Raw genomic sequence first — 26,213 nt, forward strand, 5'->3', positions numbered from 1 at the left:
TGATCTTTCTTGTCACAGATGAGGTTAGTTATGACATAGAGCTAGAACCAGAAGCAAGGCTCTTGGCCATGCTTGCCAAGGAATGCCAGCCAGGCTCTGGGAGGGTCTCTCACAACCCGACATTTCCCTTCTCTGTGTCCTACCACTTCATACATCTGGTTCCCCATAAAGGAGAGAATATCCTACCTTCCCTACAGACAATGATGGAATACAAGTCTCCCTCCAAGTACCTTGAAGGGATTGCATAAATAGCATTCACAGTAACAAGAAATATCATACAGGGAGAACAGCAGCCCCCAAAGCCAGTGCCTGTACGAGGTGGAAGCAAAAGCTGCCCCGGAAGTGCCTCTTACCGTAGTTGCAGCCCTTTGTTTGTTCTGGTGCCACCTAGCTGGTAAACTTTGGCGGTTTCCACAACACCTGTAATCTCAGCAACCTAAGTGAGAGGACAGAGACACCAGTCAAAACCAGACTCTTCCAGAGCTTTCCATAGCACTCTTCCTTTGCTTCTGATTGAGTGCTATGGAAAGCTGATTGAGTGCTGAGTAGAGCCCATAGCTGCCAGGGGTTCTGGGCACCTTTCTCAGGTTTAGAATCCAGATGGCCAAGCACAGGGAGCTTTGTGCCCAGGAGGAGCAAGTGCCAGCAGAAGAGGAGCCTGGGGGCCCATTGGAAGCTTTTCCTCCAACTAACTCTAATTTACGAGGGATATATGTGGGATTTCACCAGTTGATTTTTATCAACCAAATGTGAAGACCATATAGGTCAGTGTCTGTTGCCAAGCTTGTATGGCCACAGGTCCTGAAACAAGGAGATAACACATGTGAAAACCAGACAACTCAGAATAAAACAAAACAAAAACAAACCAGGCTAGGCGCCGTGGCTCATGCCTGTAATCTCAGCACTTTGGGAGACTGAGGTAGGCGGATTACTTGAGGACAGGAATTTGACACCAACCTGGGCAACACAGAGAGACCCACTTTCTACCAAAAAAAAAAAAAAAAAAAAAATCAGCTGGGCATAGTCGTGTGTACCTATAGTCCTAGTTACTCAAGAGGCTGGAGTAGGAGTATCGTTTGAGTACAGGGGTTCAAGGTTGCAGTGAGCTATGATCACACAGCTGCATGCTAGCCTGCCTGGGCAACAGATCAAGACCCTATCTCAAACAGGCTGGGCACAGTGGCTCACGCCTGCAACCCCAGCACCTTGGAAGGCTGAGGCAGGAGGACTGCTTGAGTACAGGAGTTCAAGATCAGCCTGGGCAACATGGGTAAGACCCTGTCTCAAAAAAAACACCCAGCACTTTAGGAGGCTGAGGCCAGAGCATCACTTGAGGCCCGGAGTTTGAGACCAGCTTGAGCAACATAGATAGACTGTTTCTACAAACAATTTTTAAAAAATCCCTAAGTAGTCAGGCATGGTGGCTCACACCTACAATCCCAGCACTTTGGGAGGCTGAAGCAGATGACTTGAGGTCTGGAGTTCAAGACCAGCCTAGCTAACATGGTGAAGCCCCATCTCTACAAAAAATACAAAAATTAGGCAGGCATGGTGGTACGTGCCTGCAGTCCCAGCTACTCGGAGGCTAAGGCATGAGAATCACTTGAACGCAGAGGGTGGAGGCTGTAGTGAGCTGAGATCATGCCACTATACTCCAGTCTGGGCAACAGGGTGAGACTGCGTCTCCAAAAAAAAATAAAATAAAATAAATAAATCCAAAAGTGTTGGGATTACAGGCGTGAGCGAATGTGCCCAGTCCAACCACATCACAGAAGCAGTGCTGGAACCTACATAATAACCTGTATTAAGCTGGAGAGTTTTATTTATTTATTTATTTTTGAGACAGAGTTTCGCTCTTGTTACCCAGGCTGGAGTGCAATGGCCCGATCTCGGCTCACCGCAACCTCCGCCTCCTGGGTTCAGGCAATTCTCCTGCCTCAGCCTCCTGAGTAGCTGGGATTACAGGCACGTGCCACCATGCCCAGCTAATTTTTTTGTATTTTTAGTAGAGACGGGGTTTCACCATGTTGACCAGGATGGTCTTGATCTCTTGACCTTGTGATCCACCCGCCTCGGCCTCCCAAAGTGCTGGGACTACAGGCTTGAGCCACCGCGCCCGGCCAAGCTGGAGAGTTTTTTTTAACCTCAATACAATTCCCTGGCATAGAAGTCACTTGGTATGCAACACGAAAACTTTTCACTGATTTTTCAAATGATCAAATCTTCAGATTATGTAACTCCCAAAGAACACTCCCTTCTCCCTTTTATACTGAAGAGGGGATAGAGAAAATTATTCTAAATCCAAATCCACCAGCCCCTTGAGCTCCAAGTCCTCTTAGTGGTGACAAGTCATGAATGATTCCTTGGCACCTCAGATTGTCAGGTGCTCTATGAGCACCCCACTTGGAGTCTACTTTCCATCAAATGCTGACAGAAGAGTGATAGATTTTTTCAGTAGCTCCTGCCCTCAGTTGAGACTAATTGTATTTAAAGCATAGAAAATTGTCCAAGGGAAGAAATACCAACCCGATAAACTGGTTTGCTGTTGTGGTTTCCAATGCCAATCCGTACAAAACATCCTGTGACGGTTTTGGCAAAAAAGGGCATGTGACACCAACGTTCTAGCTTATGCCGTGATAATCGAACCCGATTCAATTCTTCAGGTAAGGAAACTGGTTGGGATTTTGGAGGGATCTCTTCTTTCCTATGAGGAACAAAGGGGTACTGGAAAAAATGTTCATCATAAAAACAGAAAAATCATACCAACTTCTCAAAGCTTAACCAAAATACATGTGACTAGCCTAGGAGGAGAAACAAATGAAACACCAGGAAAGACTTGTAATAGAATCCTGTTCCTGGCCGGGTGCGGTGGCTCAAGCCTGTAATCCCAGCACTTTGGGAGGCTGAGGCCGGTGGATCACGAGGTCAAGAGATCGAGACCATCCTGGTCAACATGGTGAAACCCCGTCTCTACTAAAATACAAAAAAAATTAGCTGGGTATGGTGGCGTGTGCCTGTAATCCCAGCTACTCAGGAGGCTCAGGCAGGAGAATTGCCTGAACCCAGGAGGTTGCGGTGAGCCGAGATCGCGCCATTGCACTCCAGCCTGGGTAACAAGAGCGAAACTCCATCTCAAAAAAAAAAAAGAAAAAAAAAGGAATCCTGTTCCTGACCAGAAGTGTGAGTTGCTTCAAATAAGGCTGCCATCTTAGACAACCCATCAGAGTATGAAAATGGGCCAAGTGCGGTGGCTAACACCTGTAATCCCAGCACTTTGGGAGGCCAAGGCAGGCAGACCACCTGAGGTTGGGAATTCGACACCTGCTTGACCAACATGGTAAAACTCAGTCTCTACTAAAAATACAAAATTAGCCAGGTATGGTGGCATATGCCTGTAATCTGAGCTACTCAGGAGGCTGAGGCAGGAGAATTGCTTGAACCCGGGAGGCAGAGGTTGCGGTGAGCCAAGTTCGTGCCATTGCACTCCAGCCTTGGCAACAAGACCAAAATGCCATCTTGAAAAAATAAAAAAAAAAAATGAAAGCTCCAGGCCAATCTGAAATTCCAGGCCCAAGTGAAATGTCCAAGCCTACAGGCTAGCAGCCAAATAAATGAGTGGGCTGATGTGCTGGGGAACTCAGTTCAGCAAACCAAAGGTAACCAAGTCAAAGTTAGTGGCCCACACAGGGAGATTCTGAAACTACACCAAGCTCCTCCTCAAAAACCCACCTATCCTGCCTACCAGACCAAAATGTACAAGAGCTTACTCCTCTTCTTCATCAGATGATGATGTTCGAGATGAGCGGTCTGACTTTTCACTGGATTTGTCATCCTCTTCCTCCTCTTCATCATCAGAGTAGACCTCACTGGTTTTTAATGGCTGTTTTTTGGCAAGGAGCTCAGCTAGAAAGAAAGGAGAGATGTTTACCTAGGTTTTCTCAACAAGAAAATGAATTCATTCTTCAAAAAGAGCTGGAAATGGAAGAGGACTCAAATACACAGCTCTGTCCTCTCTAAACTGGACGGTGCTAACTTGGGGTATATACAGAAATGAGTTAAACCACAGAGTTAAAATTATTCAGGTGCAAATACCAGGCCGTAATAGATGAAAAAAGGGGCTGGAAGATTGATACTAAGTGGGCAGAAAGGGTCAACAACACTATTGAGAGTTCTTTTTTATGGCACTCAAGACACTTGACTCTGGGGAGGAAAGAGGGGGAAAGACTCATGATGACTTCAGAGGCTTCTGAGGAAAACTTCAAATACGAGAGTGGCTGAATCACCACTGGTACATCTACCAATGGACTGCTATGCAACTATAAAAAAGGAACGTGGGGCGGGTACAGTGGCTCACGCCTATAACCCCAGCACTTTGGGAGGCAGGCAGATCACTTGAGGTCAGGAGTTCGAGACCAGCCTGGCCAACATGGTGAAACCTTTCTCTACTAAAATACAAAAACTAGCCGGCCAGGTGTAGTGGCAGTCAACTGTAATCTCAGCTACTTGGCAGGCTAAGGCACAAGAATTGCTTGAACCCAGAAGGCAGTTCAGTGAACCAAGACTGTGCCACTGCACTCCAGCTGGGTGACAGAGTGAGATTCTGTCAAAGAAAAAAAAAAAAAGAATATGGCCAGGCACAGTGGCTTATGCCTGTAATCCCAGCACTTCAGGAGGTCGAGGTGGGTAGGTTACTTCAGCTCAGGGGTTTGAGACCAGCCTGGGCAACATGGTGACTCTGCATCTCTACCAAAAACACAAAAAATTGGCCAGGAGTGGTGGCATGCACCTGTGGTCCTAGCTATTTGGGAGGCTGAGGTGGGAGAACTGTTTGAGCCCGGGAGGCAGAGGCTGCAGAAAGCTGAGATTGAGCCACTAACCTCCAGCCTCGGTAACAGTGAGATCCCACCTCAAAAAAAAAAAACAAAAAAACAAAAAAAAACAAAAAGAATGAGCACTAACCACCCCCGACAAAGGAACACAACATAACAGTACACCCTGAGTCAGAAATGTTTCTTTTTGTTTGTTTCAGCCAGAAAGAAACTATTTTAGGTTTGTGATTCATATGGTCACTGCCTCAATTACTCAGCTTTGCTATTGTAGCTATAAAAAACGGCCAAACATAATATGTAAACAAATAGGTATTGAAATTTCCAGTGAAATTTCATTTACAAAAACAGAAAGCCTGTTGCTGATGGCTGCTCTCTATAAAAACTCAGTAGTGATCTCTAAGATACACAGTTAAGTGAAAAAAGCAAGGTAGACGTGCTGGGAAAATCCTTTTGATTTGAGTAAAAGAAAAAGAAAAGAAAATTAAAAAAAAACAGAAAAAAGCAACGTAGAGAGAAAAGTGTGTATAGGCAGGGCATGGTGGCTCACGTCAGTAATCCCAGCACTTGGGAAGGCTGAGGGGTGTGGATCCCGGGGTCAGAAGTTCAATACCAGCCTCATCAACATGGCGAAACGCCACCTCTAATAAAAATACAAAAAATTAGCTGGGTGTGGTGGTGGGTGCCTGTAATCCCAGTTACTCAAGAGGCTGAGACAGGAGAATTGCTTGAACCTGGGAGGCAGAGGTTGCAGTGAGTGGAGATCACACCACTCCACTCCAGCCTGGGCAACAGATGAGACTCTGTCTAAAAAAAAGAGAGAGAAAAGTGTGCCTAGGGTGCTATCATTATACCATTAATCTAAGATGGGAGGTGAATCTGTGTACTTATGTTTTAAAAAGAAAAAAACAATAATATAAAAAATTTTAGGCTGGGAGTGGTGGCTCATGCCTGTAATCTCAGCACTTTGGAAGTCCAAGGCAGGCAGATCATTTAAGGCCACGAGTTCAAGACCAGCCTGGTCAACATGGTGAAACTCCAGCTCTACTAAAAATACAAAAAAAAAGGCCAGGTGTAGTGGCTCATGCCTGTAATCCCAGCACTTTGGGAGTACAAGGTTGGAGGATCACAAGGTCAAGAGTTTGAGAACAGTCTGGACAACACAGTGAAATCCTGTCTCTACTAAAAATACAAAAAATTAGCTGGGTGTGGTGGTGTGCACCTGTAATCCCAGCTACGCAGGAGGCTGAGGCAGGAGAATCGAGTGAACCCGGGAGGCAGAGGTTGCAGTGAGCTGACATTGTGCCACTGCACTCTGGCCTGGGTGACAGTGTGAGACTCCGTCTCAAAAAAAAAAAAAAAAAAAAAAAAATAGCCAGGTACAGTGGTGCACGCCTATAGTCTCAGCTACTCAGGAGGCTGAGGTGGGAGAATCCTTTGAACATGGGAGGTGAAGGTTGCAAAGACACACATGCCTCTTAAGGCCTAGACTTGAAAGGTTGAGCCACAATCATGCCACTGCACTCCAGACTGAGTGACAGAGTGATCCTGTCTCAAAAAAAAAAAAAAAAAAAAAAAAAAAAGACAGAAAGAAAATGAAGGAAGGAAGGAAGGAAGGGAGGCTGCAATGTATTAAAACACATAAAGTATGTTAAAATCCATGTGTTCACAAGGATTTTTAAAGTAAATAAAACTCATCAATCATCTTTGGAAGTTGGTAAGAACTATCTTTCTCTGTCTGTTTTAAAATACTGCAGAGACAGGATCTTACTATGTTGCCCAGGCTGCTCTTGAATTACACATGTGAGTCACTGTATCCTTCCAGGAATTATCTCATTCTTTTGAAAACTGGTAAATAAAAGGAAAATGAATCAAGCATTTATCTTGCCTTTCCTATTCAAAATGTGCCTAGGGGGTAACTAAATAGCTGATTGGAAGTTTCTCTTTATAGAAGCAGGCTAGATAATGAATGAAGAAAGAATGATAAATTAGAAATATCACCACTTTGCAACTCCTAATGAATTAAATTATCTAGGTAATGACTATCAATGGCTACAACAGAACACATTATTATTTCTTTCCTTTTTTTTGAGACAGAGTGTCACTCTGTCTCCCAGGCTGGAAAGCAGTGGTACGATCAAGGCTCCCTGCAACCTCTACCTCCTGGGTTCAAGTGATTCTCGTGCATCAGCCCCAGAAGAATCTGGGATTACAGGCATGTGCCAAAAGGCCTGGATAATTTTTGTATTTTTAGTACAGATAAGCTTTCACTATGTTGGCCAGGATGGTCTTAAATCCCTAGCCTCAAGTGATCCACCTGTCTTGGCCTCCCAAAGTGCTGAGATTACAGGTGTGAGCCACTGTACATGGCCTGGCTAATATTTGTATTTTTAGTAGAGATGGGGTTATACCATGTTGGCCAGGCTGGTCTGAAACTCCTGGCCTCAAGTAATCCTCATGCCTCGGGCTCCTGAAGCACTGGAATTACAAGCGTGAGCCACTACACTCAGCCACATATTATCCTTTTTTTTTTTTTTTTTTTGGGACAGAGTCTCACTCTGTTGCTCAGGCTGGAGTGTGGTGGCGCAATCTCGGCTCACTGCAACCTCTGGCTCCCAGGTTCAAGGGATTCTCCTGAGTCAGCCGCCCAAGGAGCTGGGATTACAGGCTAGCGCCACCACACCTGGCTAATTTTTGTATTTTTTGTAGAGATGGGGTTTCACCACGTTTGCCAGGCTGGTAGTCTAAAACTCCTTACCTCAGGTGATCCTCCCGCTTCAGCCCCGCAAAGTGTTAGGATTACAGGTGTGACCCACTGCGACCGGCCGCCACATTATCCTTTCTAATTCTTCACCCCTCTCTATACCCATGCCCTTTGCTATGTGCCTTAGTCATTCTTCCTGGCCCCATTGTGACACCGTGTCAATTCCAAGTCTAGGCCTTAAGAGGCACATGTGACTTTGCTTGCTCCTTTTTCTGTCATCACCACATAAAAGTGCCTGGGTTTTATTGGCCCAGGGAGCAAGAGAGAGGTAGAACCAACCTGCTACCACCTGTAGCTTGGAGATAATTCCAGCTGTATTCATGCTATCAGGCAGCTGAAATGTAGTTGAACTTCGGATGCATGAATAGGAACAGGAGTTGGTTTGTCACTTCACATTATTGTGGTAAGAGCTAACTGATAGGATTGTTAACATCACAAACTGAGAGACAATCAGGTATGTGTCTCCTGATGGAAATACATACCACTACCTAAAAACCAGCCTTCCCCAAGAAGCAGCAAAGATGATAACAGAACAAACCCAAATCTGACCAATTCTGTAGCTCTAACTACCCATTTATAGAAAACTAAAGGCACTAGAAACACATTCAGCAACAATGAAATGCAGTCAGCATCGTGAGAAACCAGAAGACGAATGATCCAGTTTCTTCAGCAAATAAGCTGCAAGGCAGGGCAAAAAGAGACTGGGGAAAAAACAGATTAAATGACTTAAGTGACATATTAACAATTCACAATGTATGGACTTTAAGATCCTGATTCAAGTGATCCAATTATTGTTTTTTAAATTATAACACAAACAGAAATATTTGAACATCGACTAGATATTTAATAAAGAATTATTATTTTTAGGGATGATAATGGTATTATAGTTAGGTTGAAAAGAAAAGGACTTATATTTTTGAGAAACATATTGAAATATTTATTGTTGGCCAGGTGCCGGTGGCTCACGCCTGTAATACCAGCACTTTGGGAGGCCAAGGTGGGTGGATCATGAGGTCAGGAGTTCAAAACTAGCCTGGCCAAAATGGTGAAACCCCATCTCTACTAAAAACTACAAAAAAAAAAATCAGCTTGGTGTGGTGGCCCAGCTACTCGGGAGGCTGAGGCAGGGGAATAGACTGAACCTGGGCAGCAGAGGTTGCAGTGAGCTGAGATTGCACCACTGTACTCTAGCCTGGGCGACAGACACTCCATCTCAAAGAAAAAAAGAAAAAGAAATATTTATAGTTAAAATATAATGATGCTGGTATTTGCTTTAAAATAATCTGATGAAAGGATTATAGATTTAACAAGATTGGCCATGAGCTAACTCCTAAGGCTGGATGATGGGTGGATGTTTATTACATTATTCTTGGTATATGTTGGAATTTTATATGAGAAAGACTTAAAAAGAGAGGAAATAAAAATGGACACAAGGGGCCGGGCGAGGTGGCTCATGCTTGTAATCCATGCACTTTGGAGGCCAAGGCGGGAGGCCAGCCTGACCAACATGGTGAAATCCCATCTTGGGAAAAAAAAAAAAAAATGGACACAAGGGGCCGAATACAGTGGCTCATGACTGTATGGGAAGCCAAGGTGGGTGGATCATGAGGTGAGGAGTTTGAGACCAGTCTGGCCAACATAGTGAAAACCTATCTCTACTGAAAATACAAAAAATTAGCCAGGTGTGGTGGTGTGTGCCTGTAATCCCTGCTACTTGGGAGGCTCAGGCAGGAAAATCACATAAACCCAGGAGCCAGAGGTTGCAATGAGCCAAGATCACACCATTGCACTCCAGTCTGGGTGACAGTGTGAAACTCTGTCTAACTGGGGAAAAAAAAAGAAAAAAAAAAAAAAAGGCCGGGTGCTGTGGCTCACGTCTATAATCCCAGCACTTTGGGAGGCTGAGGCAGACAGATCATGAGGTAAGGAGTTTAAGACAAGCCTGGCCAATATGGTGAAACTCCAAATCTCTACTAAAAATACAAAAATTAGGCAGGGCGTGGTGGCTCATGCTTGTGATCCAAGCATTTTGGAGGCTAAGGTGGGTGGATCACCTGAGGTTGGGAGTTCAAGACCAGCCTGACCAACACGGTGAAACCCTGTCTTAAAAAAAAAAATATGGCCGGGCGCGGTGGTTCAAGCCTGTAATCCTAGCACTTTGGGAGGCCGAGGCGGGTGGATCACGAGGTCCAGAGATTGAAACCATCCTGGTCAATATTGTGAAACCCCGTCTCTACTAAAGGTGCAAAAAATTAGCTGGGCATGGTGGCGCGTGCCTGTAATCCCAGCTACTCCGGAGGCTGAGGCAGGAGAATTGCCTGAACCCAGGAGGCGGAGGTTGCGGTGAGCCGAGATTGCGCCATTGCACTCCAGCCTGGGTAACAAGAGCGAAACTACGTCTCAAAAAAAAAAAAAAAATACAAAAAATACAAAAATTAGCCGAGCATGGTGGCGTGTGCCTATAGTCCCAGCTACTCAGGAGGCTGAGGCAGAAGAATCGCTTGAAAATGGGAGGCAGAGGCTGCAACGAGTCGAGATGGTGCCACTGTGCTCCAGCCTCAACAACAGAGTGAGACTCCGTCTCAAAAAAAACCCAAAGACACCAAGAAGTCAAATCCTATGATCAAAGACACAAAGTAGCCATTACATTTCCCCCACTTACCTGTTCTGTTCTTCCGTTTTTCTCGCTCTGCTTTTAGCTCCTCCATGGCTTGAGATTTCTTATCTAATTTTTCATCCCGCTTGGAACGCCGTTCCTTGTTGTGGGATGTTACCTAGGAAGGAAAGGATATATAGGATGACCCTTTTTACTAACAGCTGATAAGATTCTCTAAATCCAACACTTAATTCATTTAGTCCTCCAATGTCAATCTATATGGGCTGCAGAAACTTACAGCTTGTAGTATAAGGAGAGAGAGCATCCTCTTGTGGACAAAGAGAATACAGCAGTAAAGAAGCCCTGTCTAAAATGCCTAAAATCAAGTTCAAGAATTATCCGAACAAACTCTTTCTGGAAGAAAAATGCTAGAACATAGCTAGTATTTGTTAGTATTATCAAAAAAGTTTTAGATGATAAACACAGAGATTATTTTCCCAGATATATTTATACCAAGTCTAGGATGACAAACATCTAAGTAAATAGCATAAGCATCTGGCTACCTAGGACAGGTTGTTTACCAACTTTTCCCTAAGGGATGCTCAATCACTAGTGGGCTGCTTTTTTGTTTTAAACAGAGACTCACTCTTCTGCCCAGGCTGGAGTGCCATCACACAATCTCAGCTCACTATAACCTTCACCTCTGAGGTTCAAACAATTCTTGTGCCTCAGCCTCCCCAGTAGCTGGGATTAAAGGCATAAGCCACGATGCCTGGCTAATTTTTGTATTTTTAGCAGAAATGTGGTTTTGCAACGTTGGCCAGACTGGTCTCAAATTCCTGGCCTTGAGGGATCTGCCTGCTTGGATTACAGATGAGAGTCACTACAGCTGAGGGCTGCTTTTCAAATGCAGACTTCATTGAAAGCCAGGCACAGTGGCATATGCCTGTAGTCCCAGCCACTCAGGAGGATTGCATGAGAGTAGGAGTTTGAGGCTACAGCGTGTTACGATTATGCCAGTGAATAGCCACTGTACTCCAACCTGGGCAACATTGTGAGACCCTGTCTATGAAAGGAAAAAAGAAAGGAAGGAAAGAAGAAAGGGAACGAAGGAAGAAAAGGAAGAAGGGAAAGAAAGGAGACAAGGAAAAAAGGAGGCAAAGAAACAGAAGGGGAAAAATAAAGAAAAGGAAAAGAAAGGAAAAAGTGCTAAGGAGTTAAATACTACAGCTGATGGTGAAACACCAAGATATGTCCAGAGATTAACGAAACAATGTCACAAGTCTTGTACTAATAAACTTAAGCTAATTAATGTAAACACACCTTTTACTTACACACTTACACACACACACATTCAAAACAGAGGTTATTCTTTGGACAAAGAGGAAAACTGAGTCTCCTACCTGAGATTCTTGAATCTGTGTCAGCTTTTTCTTTTCTTGCTCCTCTTCTTGCTTTTTCTTCTTTTCTTTCTTTTCTTTCTTTTTGGCTGTTTTTAGCTTTTTCTTGATTTCAAATCTGGTTAAAAGATTTGGTTTTTAAGTAGCAATGAAATGTATGTAAAAACTAATTTCTACTAGATAGGAGAAAAGAACTAAGGGAAAGGACCTAATAGATATTTTGGCTTTCCTGCAAGAAACTCTGATGTACCTTATTATGAGTACATTAAAAATACTTGATATGTTAATTACAATAAAATATAAAACATTTAATGCATTAAGTTGGAAAATATATATATATATATATATATATTTTTTTTTTTTTTTTTGAGATGGAGTTTCGCTCTTGTTACCCAGGCTGGAGTGCAATGGCGCAATCTCGGCTCACCACAACCTCCGCCTCCTGGGTTCAGGCAATTCTCCTGCCTCAGCCTCCTGAGTAGCTGGGATTACAGGCGTGTGCCACCATGCCCAGCTAATTTTTTGTATTTTTAGTAGAGACGGGGTTTCACCATGTTGACCAGGATGATCTCGATCTCTTGACCTTGTGATCCACCCGCCTCGGCCTCCCAAAGTGCTGGGATTATAGGCGTGAGCCACTGTGCCCGGCTCACTTTTTTTTTTTTGAGGGGGGAATATATTTTATTTTATTTTATTTTATTTTATTTTTATTTATTTATTTTTTTTTTGAGACGGAGTTTTGCTCGTTACCCAGGCTGGAGTGCAATGGCGCGATCTTGGCTCACCGCAACCTCCGCCTCCTGGGTTCAAGCAATTCTCCTGCCTCAGCCTCCTGAGTAGCTGGGATTACAGGCAAGCGCCACCATGCCCAGCTACTTTTTTTGTGTGTTTTTAGTAGAGACGGGGTTTCACCATGTTGACCAGGATGGTCTCGATCTCTCGACCTCGTGATCCACCCGCCTCAGCCTCCCAAAGTGCTGGGATTACAGGCGTGAGCCACCGCGCCCGGCTGAGGGGGGAATATATTTTAAACGAGAGAACGGCCAGGCTCGGTTGCTCACGCCTGTAATCCTAACACTTTGGGAGGCCGAGGTGGGTGGATCACAAGGTCAGGAGTTTGAGACCAGCCTGACCAACATGGTGAAACCTTGCCTCTACTAAAAATAATAATAATAATAATAATAAAAATAAATGAGAGAACATGTGCCAGGCACGGTGGCTCATGCCTGTAATCTCAGCACTTTGGAGGCCAAGGCAGATGGATCACCAGGTTAAGAGATGGAGACCATCCTGGCCAACATGGTGAAACCTCATCTCTACTAAAAGTACAGAAATTAGCTGGGTATGGTGGTGTGCATCTGTAATCCCAGCTACTCGGAAGGCTGAGGCAGGAGAATCGCTTGAACCTGGGAGGCGGAGGTTGCAGTGAGCCAAGATCGTGCCACTGCACTCCAGCCTGGCAAAAGAGCGGGACTCCATTTCAAAAAAAAAAAAGAGCAAGAGAGAATATATAGAATATATATAGGATATTGCTGTATTCATCTGTCACATTGCATTCTGGCCTGGTGACAGAGTGAGACTCAATCTCAAAAAAACAAAAACAAAAAACAACAAAACACAATGAAAGACCACTTCACAATCCTTAGGATAGCTATTACCACAAAAAGGGAGGCCAGGCATGGTGGCTCACACCTGTAATTAAGGCACTTTGGGAGGCCAAGGCAAGAGGATCACTTGAGCCAAGGAGTTGGAGACCAGCCTGGACAACATGGTGAGACCCTGTCTCCACAAAAATTTTAAAAACTGGCCAGGTGTGGTGGTGCATGCTTGTAGTCCCAGCTGCTTGGCAGACTGAGGTGGGAGAACTGCTTGAGCCCAGGAAATTGATCATACCACTGAACTCCAGCCTGGGTGACAGAGCGAGACCCTGTCTCAAAAAAAAAAAAAGGAAAATGCCAAGTGTTAAAGTGTTAGTGAAGATGTAGAGAAATTAGAACACTTATTGCTGGTGGGAATCTAAGACAGTGCAGCTGCAGTTTCTCAAAAAGTTAGTTACCATATGAGCCAGCAACTCTACTTTCAAGTATACACCCAAAAGAACTAAAACTAGGTACTCAAATTGCTGTATATAAATGTTCACAGCAGCACTAGTCACAATAGCAAAAAGGTGAAAACACCACAAATATTAATCAATAGGTGGATGAATAAAATGTGGTATATACATACAATGGAATATTACTCATCCATTAAAAAAAAGGAAGGTACTAGCCGGGCGCGGTGGCTCAAGCCTGTAATCCCAGCACTTTGGGAGGCCGAGGCGGGTGGATCACGAGGTCGAGAGATCGAGACCATCCCGGTCAACACAGTGAAACCCCGTCTCTACTAAAAATACAAAAAATTAGCTGGGCATGGTGGCGCATGCCTGTAATCCCAGCTACTCAGGAGGCTGAGGCAGGAGAATTGCCTGAACCCAGGAGGCGGAGGTTGCGGTGAGCCGAGATCGCGCCATTGCACTCCAGCCTGGGTAACAAGAGCGAAACTCCGTCTCAAAAAAAAAAAAAAAAAAAAAAAAAAAGGAAGGTACTAATGCATGCTAATAGATAAACCTCAAAAACATACTAAGTGAAAGAAGTCAGTCACAAAAGACTACATATTATGATTCCATTTATATCAAGTATCCAAGTCGAGCATGGCTCATACCTATAATCTTAACACTTTGGGAGGCCGAGGCAGAAGGACTGCTTGAGGCCAGGAGTTCAAGACCAGCACAGACAACATAGCAAAACTTCATCTTTACTAAAAATTAATTAGCCAAGTGGTGCCACCAGCCTATAGTCCCAGCTACTTGGGAGGCTGAGGCAGGAGGACTACTTAAACACAGGAGGTTGAGGCTTCAGTGAGCTATGATCATGCCACAGCACTCCAGCCTGAGCAATGGAACAAGACTGTGTCTCGATAACAACAACAATAAAAACATCCAGACTAGGCAAATCTAGAGACAGAAAGGAGACTAGTGGTTGTCTAGGGCTGGGAGGCTTATAGGGGAAGAGAGGAGTGATAAAATGCTCTAGAATTAATTGTGGTGATGATTGTACTACTCTGTGGACATATAAAGACCAGTGAATAATATACTTTAAGTGGTTATTTTAATCAAAGTTATTTTGTACAGTTAGTGATAGTTAACATTTACATAATGTTCTTATGTATATCATCTCAACTGAGGTTTACAACAACCCCTGAGGAGGAAGCTGAGGCAGAAAGAGAGAAAGTGACTTAACTCCAATCACCCTGCCAGCGAATCTGACTCGAACCCAGACCTTCTGATGGCAATGTCAGTGCCCTTTCTACAACCAGGTTATCTTTTATGCTGCCTGCCCCCATGAAGAATCTAACAACTGAAAATGACATCTCACTACTGGTGCTGCTGGCTAGAGAACAGGATGCTAATGGTGCTTACCTAAAAAAGACTATGAAGATTAAATGCAATCCATATTAAGATGTTTTAAAGTAAAAAAAGATACAGAGGCCAGGCGTGGTGGCTCATACCTCTAATCCCAACACTTTGGGAGGCCAAGGCAGGCGACTCACGAGGTCAGGAGATCGAGACAACCTGGCCAACATGGTGAAACACCATCTCTACTAAAATACAAAAAAAATCAGCCGGGCGTGGTGGCACGTGCCTGAAGTCCCAGCTACTTGGGTGGCTGAGGCTGGGGAATCGCTTTAACCCGGGAGGTGGAGGTTGTAGTGAGCTGATATCGCACCACCGTACTCCATTCTGGTGACACAGTGAGAGTAGGTTTAAAAAAAAAAAAAAAAGATGCAGGAAATTTCTGAGTTGCCACATTGCACTGCCCTGAAGGTAAACAAATGAACTACAAAAATACCAATTTTTTATGATGGCTCTGAACCTCTGTCTTAATAACCAGGACACTAAATCATTCTTATAGTCACTAAAAAAAGTCACTGAAGCAGAGGGTGGTGGTTCAATGTAACCCCAGCACTTTGGGAAGCCGAGGTGAATGAATTGCTTGAGGCCAGAAGTTCCAAGACCAGCATGGGCAACGTGGCAAAAATCCCTCTCTTGAAAAAAAAAAAAAAAAAAGGGCCAGGCCCGGTGGCTCACACCTGTAATCTCAGGACTTTGGAAGGCCAAGGCGGATGGATCACCTGAGGTCAGAAGTTCCAGACCAGCCTGGCCAACATTGTGAAACACCATCTCTACTAAAAATACAAAAATTAGCTCGGCAAGGTAGCGGGTATCTGTTATCCCAGCTACTCAGGAAGGTGAGGCAGGAGAACTGCTTGAACCTGGGAGGTGGAGGTTGCAAAGAGCCAAGATTGTGCCACTGAACTCCAGCCTGGGCCACAGAACAAGACTGTCATACATACACACACATGCACGCATGCATGTACATAAGGCACAGTGGCTCACTGTAATCCCAGCACTTTGGGAGGCTGAGGTAGGCGGATCACGAGGTCAGAAGATAGAGACCAGGCTGGCTAACATGGTGAAACAAAAATACAAAAAAATTAGCTGGGTGTGGTGGCACACACCTGTAGTCCCAGCTACTCAGGAGGCTGAGGCAGGAGAATCGCTTGAACCCAGCAGACAGAGGTTGCAGTGAGCCAAGATTGCACCAATGCCCTCTAGCCTGGGCAACAAGAGCAAAACTCCATCTCAAAAAAAAAAAAAAAAAAAAAAATTAGCCAGGAAGTGCGACACATGCCTGTAGTCCAGCTACATGAGAGGCTGAGGCAGGACAATCACTTGAACCTGGGAGGCAGAAGGTGCAGTGAGCCGAGATCATGTCACTACACTCTACCCTGGGCAATAGAGTGAGACTCCATCTCAAACAGAAGAAAAGAAAAATTAGCCAGACATGGTAGCCTGTAGCCTGTAGTCCCCACTAGTTGGGAAGCTGAGGTAGGAGGCTGGCTTGAGTCCACGAGGTAGAGATTGTAATGAACCAAGCTCACACCACTGCACTCCAGCCTAGAGGACACCCAGACCCTGTATCCAAAAAAAAAAAAAAAAAAATTTTTTTTAAAGTCCCTGAATTGGCCGGGTGCGGTAGCTCACACCTGTAATCCCAGCACTTTGGGAGGCTGAGGCAGGCAGATCACCTGAGATCAAGAGTTCAGGACCCACCTGGCCAACATGGTGAAACCTCATCTCTAAAAAAAAATACAAAATAAAGTCACTGAATCAGTCAACTGTCTTATTCACATATGGTGAAAAACATAAAAACTAAGTTTGAGACAAGCCATCCATTACCCTTGAGCTACTTTGTGATTTTGTCATAGGACCTACTGGCCTTACACAACAGCATCTTGCCATGCTTTCCACAGTTCAGAAATACAAATTTTAGAAGTCATCCCTAACCATCTGGCAACTCCAGCACAGTTATATTAAGTCCTATTTGTTCCAAAACAGGTAACCTTGGAAGCATTCACACTCAAAACAAACGTCTAGTCTGGGCACAGTAGCTCACATCTATAATCCCAGCACTTTGGGACGCTGAGGCAGGTGGATCACCTGAGGTCAGGAGTTTCAGACCAGCCTCACTAACAAGGCAAAACCCTGACTCTACTAAAAATACAAAAATTAGCCAGCCATGGTGGCAGGCGCCAGTAATCCCAGCTACTTGGGAGGCTGAGGCACAAAAATCTCTTGAACCTGAAAGGCGGAGGCTGCAGTGAGCCAAGATCTCGCCACTGCACTCCAGCCTGGGCAACAAGAGCAAAAGACCTTCTCAAAAAGGAAAACAAAACAAAAACCAAATGTCTATTGCTTGCTGCTGTCTGAAAGCCAAACATTCTTCTCCAGGATAACTAACCATACTTAATATGGTCTCTAGAAGGGACAAACAAGACTCCCAGATGAAAAGAAACTGCTGCCAAAGAAAATGCTTCTATTTTCCTTTCATGAGATTAAATAGGTAGGATCCTCATTCTGAGGGCTATTTTATTTCCCAAGACAAAAGCCAAGTTTATTTTTACCTTGAAATTCTGTTAGGAGACAAGGAAGAACTACTGCCATATTTAAAAGTTTTCCATTCAAAATATGGCAAAAGTTCAAAAAACTGAAGCAGCTTGTAAATATCAAAAAGCAATTTAACTTTTGACTTAAAAAAAAAAATACAAAAACTATGCTGGAGGACAGTCAGATACCTAACATACATAATCAGGAGAAATTCTAAGTCTTGAATCCAGTGAAGACAGGGCTCCAAATGTAAAGTTTGGAAAATTATTTCAACCTGGGAAAATTATTTCAAGATTTTTCAGCTTGAAAAATCTGAAGCCAATCTGTAAAATATAAAGCTTTAAACACCATTTCTTCCTTTAATTTTTACATATTATTTGGTGTGTTCCCATGTTACTCTCAATCATTCCTGGATTCCTGTTCTAAAACCAAGGTAATCTTATGATTACCTTAATACTTTTTACTCAGAAGAAATCAAATCATGCACTGATCTTTATCAAGACAAAAACAATCTCTGTAATTCCCCTCTCTTTTTTTTGACCCAGGATCTCACTCTGTCACCCAGGCTGGAGTACAGTGGCACAATCTCAGCTCACTGCAAACTCCACATTCCGGGCTCAAATGATCCTCCTGCTGACTCAGCCTCCCAAGTACCTAGGACTACAGGCATGGGCCGCCATGCCTATTTTTTAGAGGAGACAAGGTTTTGTCATGGTTGGACTTGAATTCCTGGAATCAAGCGATCCACCCACCTTAGACTCCCAAAGTGCTGGCATTATAGGTATGAGCCACTGTGTCCAGACTATAATTCCCTGCGTTTATTTATTTATTTAGAGACAAAGTCTCACTCTGTCGCCCAGGCTGGAGTCGGGCAGCATAATCTTGGCTCACTGCAACCTCTGCCTCCTGGGTTCAAGCAATTCGCCTGCCTCAGCCTCCTGAGTAGCTGGGACTACCAGTGTGCAGCACCATGTCCAGCTAATTTTTTTCTATTTTTAGTAGAGACAGGGTTTTGCCATGTTGGCCAGGCTAGTCTGGAACTCCTGACCTCAGGTGATCCTCCAGTCTCCCAAAGTGTGTAATCCCTTTAGAATGCTGCTTGTAGTGTTTGTGTTACAGAATAGGTAAAATAATAGGAAATGTGAGGAAGGAGAGGATGTGGCCACAGTGTGTTTTATGGTGTCAGATGGTTCCATGTTTGAAATTCAGTACTACTACTTGCCAGCTAGATGACCTTGGACAAGTTTCTTCATTCTTTCACTCAATGAGTATTTAGTGCATACCTCTGTGCCAGGCACTGTTCTAGGCACCAGGAATAGAGGAGCGAACAGGACTAAGTCTCTCCCTTCATGCAACTTACTCTTTAGTTACCTAATGCCTCTAAGCCTAAGCTTCTACCTCTGTAACATGGTATAACCAACTTCACAGAGCTGTTGTGAAGATTACATAATGCACATATATGATGTCTTATGAATAAAACCTTCTGAATGATATATATTAGTAAATAAAGCCAGTGGCACTGAGTAAATAATGAATAAAATTTAATACATCATTTGCTTCTCATCATGTTAACAATCAATTCCAAATGCCAGTCCCCATATGTAGGTCAGGTGTCAAGGACAGAGGAAGTATGACATAAGAAATGAACAGAGCCGGGCGCTGTGGCTCACACCTGTAATCCTAGCACTTTGGGAGGCTGAGGTGGGTAGATCACCTGAGGTCAGGAGTTCAAGACCAGCCTGGCCATCATGGTGAAACCCCACCTTTAAATAAAAAAATAAAAATAATAATAATAATAAAAAAAGAAATGAACAGAAAAGGCAGGGGCGGAAGCGGGGCAATGAGGACTCAACTTTACCTTCTTTTCAACACCTCCCTCTTCTCTATGCGATTGAATAGTTCTTGCTCTCTCTCCTTCTCTGTCATCTGTTCCAGACGGGCCCTGTCTTCTTCATCTCCCATGAGGTCTTCTCCATAGCCATCATGGAACTCTTCATCTTCTGAGGAAGAGTCTGAATCTGAACTAGAAGAGGAGCTGTTGCTGTCAGAATCTGACACTTCACCTGCAACAAAGGCCCAAACACAAGATTACACTATGCTACAGAAGACAGGACACAAGTGGCTCCACAGTGGTGACATCGCCCTTCTCTATTTTTTTTTTTTTTTTTTTTTTGAGACAGAGTCTTGCTCTGTTGCCAAATTGGAGTGCAGTGGCGTAATCTCGGCTCACGGCAACCTCTGCTGCCTAGATTCAAGCGATTGGCCAGGATGGTCTCAATCTCCTGAGCTTGTGATGGGCCCACCCCGGCCTCCCAAAGTATTGAGATAATAGGCGTGAGCCACCGTGCCCGGCCAACATCACCCTTCTGTAGTCTAGAATAAGAAATCAGTTTGTTGGCCGGGCGCGGTGGCTCACGCCTATAATCCCAGGACTTTGGGAGGCCGAGGCAGGTGGATCACGAGGTCAAGAGATCGAGACTATCTTGGTCAACATGGTGAAACCCCGTCTCTACTAAAAAATACAAAAAATTAGCTGGGCATGGTGGTGCATGCCTGTAATCCCAGCTACTCAGGAGGCTGAGGCAGGAGAATTGCCTAAACCCAGGAGGCGGAGCTTGCGGTGAGCCGAGATCGCGCCACTGCACTCCAGCCTGGGTAACAAGAGTGAAACTCCGTCTCAAAAAAAAAAAAAAAAATCAGTTTGTTATTTTACTTCTTTTTTGAGATGAAGTTTTGCTTTTATTGCCCAGGCTGGAGTAAGATGGCACAATCTCGGCTCACTGCAACCTCTGCCTCCCTGGTTCAAGTGATTCTCCTGCCTCAGCCTCCCGAGGAGCTGGGATTACAGGTGTAATCTGGCTAATTTCGTATTTTTATTAGAGACAGGGTTTTGCCATATTCGTCTCGAATTCCTGACCTCAGGTGATCTGCCCACCTTGGCTTCCCAGTGCTGAGATTACAAGCATGAGCCACCACACCTGGCCCCAGCTAATTTATTTATTATTACTATTTTTTGAGCTGCAGTCTTGCTGTCACCAGGCTTGCGTGCAGTGGTGCAATCTCGGCTCACTGCAACCTCTGCCTCCCAGGTTCAATTGATTCTCTTGCCTCAGCCTCCCAAGTAGCTAAGTTTATAGGCATGTGCCACCACGCCCAGCTAATTTTGTACTGTTTAGTAAAGATGGGGTTTCACCATGTTGGTCAGACTGGTCTCAAACTCCTGACCTCAGGTAATCCGCCCACCTCAACCTCTCAAAGTGCTGGGATTACAGGCATAAGCCATGGCGCCTAGCCTCCCAGTTTATTTTAATGCATTTTTTTTTTTTTTGACAAAATTGTAGGCCTGCAGAAAAGTTGCAAGAATAATTCGACTCCTATAAATCCTTTCCCTAAGATTTACCCACCAGTGCTAATTTACTTTCCCTGAACATATAAAAAGTAACGTATTTACGTTTATTATTTATGTTGCTGAATTAAAAGTAGTTGCAAAGATCATGGCCCTTCACCCCTAAAAATTTCTCCTAAAGAGGACAGTTTCTCTTTTTTTTTTTGAGATGGAGTTTTGCTCTTGTTGCCCAGGCTGGAGTGCAATGGCATGATCTCGGATCACTGCAATGTCCACCTCCCAAGTTCAAGTGATTCCCCTGCCTCAGCCTCCCAAGAAGCTGGGATTACAGGCATGCACCACCATGCCCGGAAAATTTTGTTTTTTTTTAGTAAAGATGGGGTTTCTCCATGTTGGTCAGGCTGGTCTTGAACTCCTGACCTCAGGTGATCCAATCACTTCAGCCTCCCAAAGTGCTGGGATTACAGGCATGAGCCACCACACCCCACTGACAGTCTCATATAACCAATTACATAATTATCAAACTTAGGGAACTTAACATTGATACAACATCATTATTTTATATTCAATAGTCTACATTGAAATTTCACCAACTGTTTCACCACTGTCCTTTACAGTCACTTTTTAACCAAGTAGACTCCAATCTACTATCCCATGTTGCATCTGGTTGCCATGTTTGTCTAGTATCTTTTAATTGGGATATGCCTTTCTTTGTCTTTCATGCCATTGATTTTTTAAAAAATGTTATTTCATGGTTTTAAGGCTACAGGTGTTTTCTGGACACATGGATAAGTTCTTTTTTTTTTTTTTTTTTTTTTGAGATTGAGTCTCACTCTGTTGCCTAGGCTAGAGTGCAATGAAACGATCTTGGCTCACTGCAACCTCTGCCTCCCAGGTTCAAGCGATTCTCCTGTCTCAGCCTCCAGAGTAGCAGAGACTACAGGCACATGTCACCATGCCCAGCTAATTTATTTTTAGTAAAGACAAGATTTCACCATGTTGATCAAGCTGGTCTCAAACTCCTGACCTCAGGCGATCTACCTGCCTCAGCCTCCCAAAGTGCTGGGATTACAGGTATGAGCCACCGCACCCGGCCTGAATAAATTCTTTAGTGGTGATTTCTGAGATTTTGGAGTACGTTATCACCCAAGCAGTGTACACTGTACCTGATATGCAGTCTTTCATCCCTCACTCCCTCCCAAGTCCCCGAAGTCCATTATATCATTCTTTTTTTTTTCTTTCCAGACAGAATCTCACTCCATCACTCAATCTAGCCTCACTCCAACCTCCTCCTCCCAGGTTCAAGTGATTCTCATGTCTGAGCCTCCTGAGTAGCTGGCACCAGGAGCATACCACCATGTCTGACTAATTTTTGTATTTTTAGCAGAGATGGGGTCTTACCATGTTAGCCAGGCTAATCTCAAACTCCTGACCTCAAGTGATTCACCTGCCTTGGCCTCCCAAAATGCTGGGACTATAGGCGTGAGCCACCACACCTGGCCCCATTATATCATTCTATGCCTTTGCATCCTCATGGCTTAACCACCACTTACACATGAGAACATACAATACTTGGTTTTCCATTCCTGAGTTATTTCACTTAGAAAAATGGCCTCCAGCTCCACTCAAGTTGCTGCAAAGGCCATTATTTCACTCTATTTTATGGCTGAGTAATATTCTATAGCACACATATATATTATATTTATCCATTTGTTGGTGCATTGAATTTTTGAAGAGTATAAGCCCAAAAAATTGTCTAGCAGAATTTTGTGAGGTGATGATAAAAATATTCTCTGTCTGAATAGCAGCCACAACACATAACCATTCACAAACTGAAATGTGGCTAGTGCAACTGAAAAACTGTATTTTAAACATTAATTTTTAGTTAATTTAAGTTGAAATAGCAACAGTTATCAAGTCCACCTCATTTGGTTTGGTTAATTTGTTAAGAAACAATTCAGGTTGTCCATTTTTGGCAAGAATACTCTGTAAGTGACTGTGTCCTTTTCAACGTTATCACATCAGGACGCCCTAACTAATATCTGTTTGTCCCACTATTTTAATTTGGATTACTCGGTTAAGGTGGTGTCTTCCAGATTTTCCCTTTGTAAAGGCACCTTTTCCTCTTTGTATAATAGTATTTATAGGGAGAAGGTTTAAGATTACAAAATATTGTTTTCCAATGAATTCTCAACCAGTGGTTTTAACAATCATTGAGGATTCTTGAGTAAATCAACTTTATCACTATGATTGAAAAGTGGTGGCCAAGGACAGTGGCTCATACCTGTAATCCCAGCACTTGGAGAGGACAACATAGGTGGATCACAAGGTCAGGAGTTCGAGAGTAGCCTGGCCAATATGGTGAAAATCCGTCTTTACTAAAAATACAAAAATTAGCTAGGTGTCGTGGCGGATGCCTGTAGTCCCCCAGCTACTTGGGAGGCTGAGGCAGGAGAATCACTTGATCCTGGGAGGCACAGGTTGTAGTGAGCCGAGATCGTGCCACTGCACTCCAGCCTGGGTGACAGAGCGATACTCCATCTCAGAAAAAAAAAGAAAGAAAGAAAAGTAGTGATTTTTCTAACCCTATAATTTCTTTTTCATTTATTAGCTGGCAAAAAATTACGGTCAGGTGCAGTAGCTCACGCCTGTAATCCCAGCACCTTGGGAGGACAAGGTGGGTAGATCACCTGAGGTCAGGAGTTCAAGACCAACCTGGCAAACATGATGAAACCCCATCTCTATTAAAAATACAAAAAATTAGCTGGCTGCGGTGGTGGACGCCTGTAATCCCAGCTACTTGGGAGACCGATGCAGAATTGCTTTAACCCTAGGAGGCAGAAGTTGCAGTGAGCCAAGGTCGTGTCACTGCACTCTAGCCTGGGCAACAACAGCAAAACTCTGTCTCAAAAATAAATAAATAAAAATAAAAAGTAAAAGAAGCCGGGCTCGGTGGCTCAAGCCTGTAATCCCAGCACTTTGGGAGGCCGAGGCGGGTGGATCACGAGGTCGAGAGATCGAGACCATCCTGGTCAACATGGTGAAACCCCGTCTCTACTAAAAGTGCAAAAAATTAGCTGGGCATGGTGGCACGTGCCTGTAATCCTAGCTACTCAGGAGGCTGAGGCAGGAGAATTGCCTGAGCCCAGGAGGCGGAGGTTGCGGTGAGCCGAGATCGCGCCATTGCACTCCAGCCTGGGTAACAGGGACGAAACTGCGTCTCAAAAAAAAAAAAAAGTAAAAGAAAAACATTTTAATGAATCATTAAAATCTGATTAGTGAATTTCTAGTAACAGTGGATCTTGGCCGGTCGCGGTGGCTCAAGCCTGTAATTCCAGCACTTTGGGAGGCCGAGGCAGGTGGGTCACAAGGTCTAGAGATCGAGACCATCCTGGTCAGCATGGTGAAACCCCGTCTCTACTAAAAATACAAAACATTAGCTGGGCATGGTGGCACGTGCCTGTAATCCCAGCTACTCAGGAAAATTGCCTGAACCCAGGAGGTGGAGGTTATGGTGAGCCGAGATTGTGCCATTGCACTCCAGCCTGGGTAAGAGGAGTGAAACTCCGTCTCAAAAAAAAACAAAACAAAACCAAACCAAAAACAAAAACAGTGGATCTTAACAGGACAAATGTTGGCATGGAAAAAATATGTGAGTACAACGAGTACTGAGCTAAGTCAGCAATTTAACAGGAACTGTACTTGACTCAGTTTGAGCTAACATTCATAGGCATGTGCTCAAAACCAGGTTAGGCCAATTTTATAAAGCCAGCTTGAATATAAACATTATTTTAGAAAATATTTTTAAATTTTTAAATAATTTATAGGTTATCATTCTAGTCTCAGAACAAGTTCACTTTTATTTTCTTTCCCAGTGTCCTTGCATTTTTCTTTTCTTTTCTTTCCTACTTTTTTTCTGTTGTTGAGACAGGGTCTTGCTCTGTCACTTAGGCTGAAGTGCAGTGGTGTGATCATAGCTCACAGTCTCCTAGGCTCAAGCGATCCTCCAACCTCAGCTTCCTGAGCAGTTGGGACCACAGGTGTGTACCACAACATTCTTGTAGAGATGGGATCTCACTATGTTACCCAGGCTGATCCTGAACTCCTGGGCTCAAATGACCCTCCCACCCTAGCCTCCCAAAGTGTTGAGATTACAGCCATGAGCCACTGTACTTGGCCCAAGTTCACTTTTCAAACTAGTGTTTAAAAATTCTGGAACTGGCTTCGAAAAAAATAATATTTTCTACTGAGTTTTGTACCAAGATTTCCCTTCTCAGTCAGACTATGCACAAGCAAGAAAAAAAGGAGGAGAAGGCATTCAGGGTATTCAAGACCATGCAGGAATCCTCGTGGGTTCCAGGGATAGGTTTCAGGGCTCTCACCCACCTTTTGGAATTGCATACATTTTTCTTGCTTCATTCAGATTCTCAAAGCATTCATGACCATGGAAAAAGCTAAGAACCACTGCTCTAAAGACAGAGGTCATGCTAAATGCAGGTACCCCCCTTCCTCCCCACTTCTGCCTTTGCACCTTCAAGCTGACAAGAGTGGGAGTTGACCTTCCAGGTCTGGGCTGCTCAGCTCACCTTCCTCAGGGGCTGAGCTCTCAGCTGAACTGTCTTTGTCTGAACTGCCTGAGGAGGCAGTTTTGTTGGCCTGTTTCTTCATCGTTCCTTTCTTCTCTATTTTTCTGGCTTTTCCTTTCTTCTTATTTTTATTGCTCCCAAATGTCCACTATAAGGAGAAAAGAAAAAAAACTGAAATAGGAATAGGGACTTTACTGGGAAAAGCTGAAAGACTCAAGGGTTAAGAGTCTCTGGCATTCATCTTTGAATCCAAAACAAAATACACTTCACATGAAAAAAAGAATACAGATTTTTTAAAAGTTTTTTTTTTTTTTTTTTTTTTTCCTTGAAACAGGGTCTCTGTTGCCCAGGTTAGAGTGCAGTGGCACAATCTTGGTTCACTGCAACCTCCGCTTCCCAGGCTTAAGCATTCCTCCCACTTCAGCCTCTGGAGTAATTGGGATTACAGGTATGCGCCACCATGCCCAGCTAATTTGGGTTTTTTTTGTTGTAGAGATGGGGTTTTACTATGTTGCCCAGGCTGGTCTTGAACTCCTGAGCTCAGGTATTCCTCCTGTCTTGGCCTTCCAATGGGCTAGGAATACAGGTGTGAGCCACTGTGCCCGGCCTAGATTTTTGTTTTTGAGACAAGGTCTCACTCTGTAGCCCAGGTTAGAGTGCAGTGACGCGATCTCGGGCTCACGGCAGCCTTGACCCCCAGGATCAGGCC

General features: G+C 44.0%; 1 protein-coding gene across 1 annotated transcript in view; it reads right to left on the reverse strand.

The window, feature by feature from the left end:
• The window catches only part of RTF1 (RTF1 homolog, Paf1/RNA polymerase II complex component), a 75,125-nt gene that overhangs the window by 8,561 nt on the left and 40,351 nt on the right, over positions 1–26,213 (reverse strand). Inside the window, exons 3-9 of the mRNA XM_003935693.4 lie at positions 25,505–25,652; positions 19,431–19,635; positions 11,590–11,704; positions 10,253–10,364; positions 3,768–3,903; positions 2,527–2,704; positions 354–436 (exon numbers count right to left, since the gene is read on the reverse strand). Coding sequence (XP_003935742.2) covers positions 354–436; positions 2,527–2,704; positions 3,768–3,903; positions 10,253–10,364; positions 11,590–11,704; positions 19,431–19,635; positions 25,505–25,652 — 977 coding nt within the window. The remainder of the gene's footprint in view (positions 1–353; positions 437–2,526; positions 2,705–3,767; positions 3,904–10,252; positions 10,365–11,589; positions 11,705–19,430; positions 19,636–25,504; positions 25,653–26,213) is intronic.

Source organism: Saimiri boliviensis, chromosome 2 (genome assembly GCF_048565385.1).
Source record: "Saimiri boliviensis isolate mSaiBol1 chromosome 2, mSaiBol1.pri, whole genome shotgun sequence".
Taxonomy (NCBI): domain Eukaryota; kingdom Metazoa; phylum Chordata; class Mammalia; order Primates; family Cebidae; genus Saimiri; species Saimiri boliviensis.